This window comes from Arachis duranensis, chromosome 1 (genome assembly GCF_000817695.3).
Source record: "Arachis duranensis cultivar V14167 chromosome 1, aradu.V14167.gnm2.J7QH, whole genome shotgun sequence".
Taxonomy (NCBI): Eukaryota; Viridiplantae; Streptophyta; class Magnoliopsida; order Fabales; family Fabaceae; genus Arachis; species Arachis duranensis.
Genome location: NC_029772.3, coordinates 81,603,275 through 81,610,628, shown reverse-complemented (window position 1 = coordinate 81,610,628; position 7,354 = coordinate 81,603,275). Strand labels below are relative to the sequence as shown.

General features: G+C 33.0%; 1 protein-coding gene across 3 annotated transcripts; it reads left to right on the top strand.

Annotated features, from left to right (window-relative positions):
* Window positions 1-3,449: 3,449 nt before the first annotated feature.
* Window positions 3,450-6,257, top strand: LOC107492274 (uncharacterized). 3 transcript variants are annotated; one of them, XM_052257291.1, is made up of 5 exons: window positions 3,450-3,561; window positions 3,645-3,955; window positions 4,033-4,116; window positions 5,531-5,670; window positions 5,858-6,257. In XM_052257291.1, the coding sequence occupies exons 2-5, from the start codon at window positions 3,659-3,661 to the stop codon at window positions 6,105-6,107; spliced, it is 771 nt and encodes a 256-aa protein (XP_052113251.1). In that variant the 5' UTR covers window positions 3,450-3,561; window positions 3,645-3,658; the 3' UTR covers window positions 6,108-6,257. The 3 variants fall into 3 exon arrangements, with proteins under 3 accessions (XP_052113251.1, XP_052113246.1, XP_052113243.1); XM_052257286.1 differs by having other exon boundaries at window positions 3,527-3,955; window positions 4,036-4,116; XM_052257283.1 differs by lacking the exon at window positions 3,450-3,561 and having other exon boundaries at window positions 3,569-3,955.
* Window positions 6,258-7,354: the final 1,097 nt, after the last annotated feature.

Sequence of the window (7,354 nt, the reverse complement as noted above, 5' to 3'; positions counted from 1 at the left end):
ATGCTGTGACAGAGCATAGGAACGTTTTCACTGAGAGGATGGGATGTAGCCATTGACAATGGTGATGCCCTACATACAGCTTGCCATGGAAAGGAGTAAGAAGGATTGGATGAATGTAACAAGAAAGTAGAGATTCAAGAGGAGCACAGCATCCCCATACGCCTATCTGAAATTTCCACTATTGATTTACATAAGTATTTTTATCCCTTTTATTTTCTATTTAATATTAATTTTCGAAACTCATCCATAACCATTTAATCTGCCTAACTAAGATTTACAATGTGACCATAGCTTGCTTCATACCAACAATCTCTGTGGGATCGACCCTTACTCACGTAAGGTTTATTACTTGGACGACCCAGTACACTTGCTGGTTAGTTGAACGGAGTTGTGTCCACACATAGGTGCCATAATAATGATTCCATACAACAACAAAGAATACTACATTGATGTGATCACAATTTCGTCCACCATGGATCACCGTTGTCAATGGTTACCATCCATCCTCTCAGTGAAAATGGTCCTCTACGGTTTCCCTCATGGCTAATCATCTGTCGGTTCTCACTCTGCTGGAATAGGATCCATTGATCCTTTTGCACACTGTCACTGCGCCCAACATTTGTGAGTTTAAAGCTCGTCACAGTCACCCCTTCCCAGATCCTACTCGGAATACCACAGACAAGGTTTAGACTTTTCGGATCTCAAGAGTGCTGCCAATTGATTCTAGCTTATACTACGAAGACTCTGGTTTCACGGAATTGAACACTCTATTGTCAGAAGAGGGAATCAAACTCGTGAACCAGGAACCCAAGAGATACACATTCAATCTAAGGTAGATCGGAAGTGGTTGTCAGGCACGTGTTCATAAGTTGAGAATGGTGATGAGTGTCACAGATCATCACATTCATCATGTTGAAGTGCGAATGAATTTCTTAGAATAGAAACAAGCGTGATTGAATAGAAAACAGAAATAATTGCATTAATCCATCAAGACACAGCAGAGCTCCTCACCCCCAACCATGGGGTTTAGAGACTCATGTCGTAGAAGATACAAAGTCAGATGTAAAATGTCATGAGGTACAAAATGAATCTCTAAAAGTAGTTTTTATACAAAACTAGTAACCTAGGTTTACAGAAAATGGGTAAACTAAGATAGATAGTGCAGAAATCCACTTCCGGGGCCCACTTGGTGTGTGTTTGGACTGAGCATTGAAGCTTTCACGTATAGAGGCTATTCTTGGCATTTAACTCCAGCTTTTGTGCCAGTTTGGGCGTTTAACTCCAGCTTTTATGCCAGTTCTGGCGTTTAACGCCATAATAGGGTAGAAAGTTGGCGTTAAACGCCAGTTTGTGTGATCTCAACTCGGTAAAAGTATGGATTATTATATATTGATGGAAAGCTCAAGATGTCTAATTTCCAACACAATTAAGAGCGCGCTAATTGGACTTCTGTAGCTCCAGAAAATCTATTTCGCGTGAAGGAGGGTCAAAATCCATCAGCATCTGCAGTCCTTTTCTAGCCTCTGAATCAGATTTTTGCTCAGGTCCCTCAATTTCAGCCAGAAAATACCTGAAATCACAGAAAAACACACAAACTCATAGTAAAGTCTAAAAATGTGATTTTTGCATAAAAACTAATAAAAATATAGTAAAAAGTGAATAAAACATACTAAAAACTATGTAAAAACAGTGCCAAAAAGCGTATAAATTATCTGCTCATCAATAGTCATCAACCACAACCAAACCATAGTATTTTCTTCCTAGACTTTGAGTCCTAGTGGAATAAAAAAGATCAATGTGTAGCAACTTCAAAGGTCTTTTAGTTGAGATATCTTCCTTTAACTTGAAAGAACATTTGGTTTGTTTACCCATTTGACAAGTATCACAAGTAATGTCTTTGTCAAATTTAATTTTAGGAAGACCCTAACTAATTTTTATTTTTTACAAGCTTGGAGATTTAAACCATGCTTGCATGTCCTAATCTCTTATGCCATAAGTATTTTTTAGAATCTATGGTGATAAAGCATGTTACATTTTGATCTCTAAGTTCCTCTAAAGTGAGACCATATACATTATCGTACCTTTTTGTAACAAACAAAATATGACCTACCTAAAGTTGATTAGACTTCAAACTTTGAGTTGTGAGAATTCTCTGAAATTAGAATTTGGGTTCTCTCTCCTCGAGCAAACTGAAGTTGATTTTTCCTTTTTGTATGGAGTAAGGTTGCCAAGGCTAAATTTTATTGAACTGAGTTAACACATTGAACCTTGAACTAAATGAAGTCTTTTCCTTTTTTTTTCATAAATCAGATTAGAAAATCAGGAATTAAGATCAGAGTTAAACTGCACAGAAGAGAGATGAGCAGCAGCAACTTCATTGATTTGGGTTCCTCAATGAGTTTGCTAAATCCAAACTTTTAATCTTGTGCTTTGACCCCAAATTTAAATGTCAACTATTAATTTACACCAGAAGAAAGTAATATCCACTTTCTTTTTGTTACCCGAAATGCATGTACAGAAAAAAAGTGAATTCAACAAGTAATTAACTTGCATGATAATGAAAACTTTTTACTTTTTTTTTTCTGATTATATTTGATTTAAGCATTTTAATTTTCGCTCCATTAAGTTGACATTACCTTTAAAATTTTGCTTTTTCTTCTTTCTTCTTCGATATTTGATCGAAAGATAAACTCCCTATTTTTTCTCTGTACTTTACCCGAATTAATAAAGTTTTACCAGCAACAAGATTTTTTTCCTTTTTCGTGAAGGCAATGTGTTGGACTATGAGTTTGGTCCAAATAGCTATGATTCAGACACTTGGGTTTTTTATTGTTTAGGCTACACAAATAATTTTTGGGCCTGCTACACTAGTATAGGGATTAAATACAAATTGAACTTTTAACCTAACCAAATATAATGTTTATCATCATTTATTTTATTAATTGGTTATTTTTAAAAAAATTATAATATTATATGTTTATCTAATATAATTTTAATTTTATAAACACTAAATGGTACAATATTGGATATTATAATATTTGAGAGTATTATTTTTTATTTTAATTTTTTTAATTAAGAAACAAAACATTAGTTAGGTATCCTTATTTTAAAAATTAAATAGCAAAAAAAAAGAATTTAATTAGTATTTATCAATTTTACAATCGTAACAAATTTTATAATCAGAAACCTGAAAATATATTTTAAATAATTGCTTGTTGAATTATTCTTTCATTTAAAAGAAAAAAGTACATTAGAAAGAATTAAAAAAATTGAAAAATGTGTGATAATAACTGAGTTTACAATCTTTCTTTTAATTTATACATGAACTAATTTCTATTTTTGGATAACGTGGTGGTTCACAAAAAAAAACACTTGGGAGTAACTACTATCATTTTTTGCCTTACATGGAAGTAGAAACTAAATTTCGAAGCAACTGAAACCGGTAATAAGTAATAACAACAGTGAACAATCCAACATTAACTGATGACGCAGTAGTTTAGATTACCCTTTTCAGATTAACTACTTTACTCAATTCAGCAAACAGCAAAAGAACAAGCTTATGTATGTACCTAACTAACATCGAGATCTAAATAGATCTGTTTAATTTTCTGATTTTGTTCTTGTTGTTTTTGTTGAGATGCCAGGCCCTGGTGCTCACATGATGTATGCCATGGGTTCTAGCTTGGCTCTAACCACTGTCTCCAATGGAAGATTCAGCCCTCACCACACACTCACATACACCATCAACGCCTTCTTCGGACCGGACATCGGTTCTTTCTCGGAGTGGCTTGGGTCACTCTTTGGTGGACCTGCTGATGCTGTTGGATCTGCCATGGCCACTCTCATCCACCATCCTTTGTTCTATGTTGTTATATTGGGACTCCCTCTTTGTGTTCTCTACTCCAGGGTGTCATCTTATCTTGTTCACAATCACCTTCTTGATTCTGTTTCAAGGGTCAGTCACTCTCTAGTTCTACCAAGTGATGAGGTGAATAATGATTTGAGTTTATGATGATGTTTCTTACTTTGTAGCAGGTTCCCCTCACAAGGATGCAATGCTTTTTGTTGATTTCAGCTGCTTCTTTCACCCACTTCTTCCTAGATCATCTCTTTGAGGTAATTATTCTTTTCTCTAAACATCATTAATTGTCCATATTTTAACGTTTGAGAGACAAAAAGATCAACCCAAATAACTCAAAACTTATTTTATTTAGCGTTTATTAATTGTCACTAAAAAAAATAAATTTAAACTATTTAGACTGATTTTATGGATATAACTTAAGCTTTTTAAAAGAGATAGTTGTACGAAAATCTCGACCCACCTCCACCCGAAAAGATGTCTCTAACTACTTAGATCCTTGACAGCTACATAAAGCGATTAATGTAGGAATTTTATTGAAATGAGAACATATGCATAGCTACATATTAAGAAAAATATATATTCTGTCTCTACTTGAATCAAAATCACATTACAAGTCTAATACTTGGTATAACCCCCCTAAAAAAAATTATACAGAAACAATATTATATCAAAATTGCGTAATTATTTAATCTCTACATATATGAAAGAGACATCTGCTAAATTGATCATGCATCTTGTACCTAGTAGAAGCAAGATGTGTCTAAAGCAGCAAGATTACGTAGTTACGTCAGTATGCTATAAAACTAGGAAGAATAATTAATTATTTTAAAGGATGTCATAACATTACAAGCATCTACTCTTCTACTATTTCATTTAGTGTTTCCAACAGCATGCTTAGAAATATTTCAAGACACTAGTCAGAGTACATGATGATGGCCAAAGTGACTGAGAATATTGAACCAATTTGGAAAGTTAAAAGGAAATGGTGACATAAATCAATTGATTGTTATAATTCATATTATTAATTAATAGATATACGGATTTATTATCAAATATTTGCAACACCAAATAAAATTGTAAAAGATAACTATATACATATCTCTAAAGCTCATGATTCTAAGTGGTTAAAGAAAAATATTTGTACGAGGTGAAAACTCGGGTGCAGTCGACTTCACGTGAAGTTGATAGCTGAAAACCGTTAGATACTTCACGTGAAGTTGACTGCACTTGTGTTTCCACTTTTGTACGAAGGTTGGTATTCGAAAACACATGTCCTGTCTAATTTTTTTCAGAGGTGATACGTGATTAATCTGTTAGCTGTCAAAAAAATTAGATGACATTATAAATCTTTTCCTTATAATATGTATATATAGCAATTAGGTCTTAACCATTAAAACTCAGATCATAAGAATCCTACACGATTATTTTATCTGATTAGGCTTCAAAGCCAAATGATACATTGACATCTAAAACTCAAAATAGATCACTCAATTATTTCATGAGCTTACAAGCATATAAAACTTAAACATTATTTGACAATGACAAAAACCAGCAATCAATAATAGAAGTCCACCATGAAAAATTCAAACATTAATTACTCTTTATGCCCCTTGGTGATTGAGATTGAACAAATATTATTATATTAATTATCTTCAAAATCATATATAGGAGAATGGGAAAACAACAACCTATACTTGGATTTTGAGCACTGGCTGGTGGGAAAGTAGGGCACCAAACTACCCAGATGCAGTTATTGTAGTCTCCATCTTATGTGCTTCCTTAATTGGCGGCTTTTTCTACCTCAACAGGTTCTCACTTTTGCAACTTTCCTTTGTACCATTACGCTTTCTTTTAGTTAGAATAAGAAACAGAAAATAATTTTTAACCGTCACTCTAAAAACATTTATATGTCTCCATCTTTGTTTTTTATTGTCTTAACTTCCAAAATTTGCTTAAATAGCATGGTCTTAACATATATTCTCCGTATTCAAGCAGAGCAAATGCCACAAACTCCATAAAGAACAAGTCATACCAATCAATGCTACTTATCCTGTCAGTAGCTTCCTTGTACTGCCTATGGTGTGCAATCCAGATATACTGGATCAGTCCTCGCCGGCCGGCCGTTGGCGAAGAGGCTGATCTTGGTGTTCTTGTGTTCTTAGCTGTATATTTCTTTCTGCCTTATGGTTTGTGTATCATGTCAATGCACCCAAAAGAGCTTGACTCTAATCAAATTCCACTTTAATAGTTTCTACTGCTCTCATTGCAAGAGAACCAGTGAAGCATAAATTTCTTGTCATTGATAGAATCAGGGTATTTTGACCTTGGTTATTTCCGTGCTTGTATAGATGTAATTGTAAACTGTTTCAAATAAAGCTTTTTGTCTTGACAAATATATGTATATGAAATTTTGGCTGAACTTATATGAAGGGCAAATTCAGGTTGTCCTTGCTGTAGAATAACTCCTATGGTCATTCAATTTGTTAAAACTTGATTCTTAACTCTCAATGTTTGTATCATCTCTTTATACTTACAATAATCAAGTTTAGTGAAGGGTAAAGATTATAACAGGTTATTACTTTCTCCTAGTATTAGGGTAAATAATTCTGTGGCAACCTTTTTTTCACCCAGAGGTCCAAAACTATGATGAAAAACAATATAAATAACAAATGCTAAGAGAACAAATTCAATAAAAACAAGAAAGCCTTATTCCACTAAATAGAATTGACAAAATGGATCAAACGATGCCATTGAGTCCTGTCATATATCATATTTACATTGAAATTGTTTAGGCATAGAAACTGATCTTTTAGGTCCCTAAGGAACTGAATTGATGAATGCAATGCCTACATAAAATTTTGGTGTATATATGATTATGATGTTTGCTTGCATTGCAAGTTAGTAAAAGAAAAACAGCTTAAAGTTTTTACCATCGTTGATATGAAGATGCATCCGGGGATCCTCGTTGGTATGCAAATTCATCGTTCTCCGTCAGATGAATTTCTCCATCAAGAATAGCAACCTTACCATGTCTCCATGACTGCACACAAAATCTCTCCTTTATTTTTCTTTAATCAACATGTAATGACATTTATGACTATGTTATACGTGTAGAACAACAGAGAAGTAGGCAATACATATAACTATAAGTACCTAATACGAAAATCCTTTGATATTCTGATTCAAAAATATTATTTATACACTTAAAATAAATGATCAAATTAATTATCATGTATTTTTGTTATTATAATTGTCTTTTTAATTATTTCTATAATTAAGGTTTTTTTTTTTTGGTAAAAATTAAGGTCTTTTATTTAGAGAAAAAGTATGTAAAAAAAATAGCATGTCACCTCACGTTAAAGAATTTTAAGTTAAAAACTCTTTTTTAGCATGTTAAACAAAAATAAATAGGCAAATAAATGAAAGAAGATATAGGTCTTCGTAAATTCTTGCTTTCTTGTAGTCTTTTTGCCTTAAAAAAAAAAAAAATCA

Bases quoted from the DNA above. Each gene is read 5' to 3' on its own strand.
- LOC107492274 (XM_052257283.1), top strand. From the start codon at position 3,638: ATGCCAGGCCCTGGTGCTCACATGATGTATGCCATGGGTTCTAGCTTG. The intron at 3,956-4,032 runs GTCAGTCACTCT...CTTACTTTGTAG, and splicing joins TTCTTGATTCTGTTTCAAGG to CAGGTTCCCCTCACAAGGAT. The intron at 5,671-5,857 runs GTTCTCACTTTT...GTATTCAAGCAG, and splicing joins GGCTTTTTCTACCTCAACAG to AGCAAATGCCACAAACTCCA.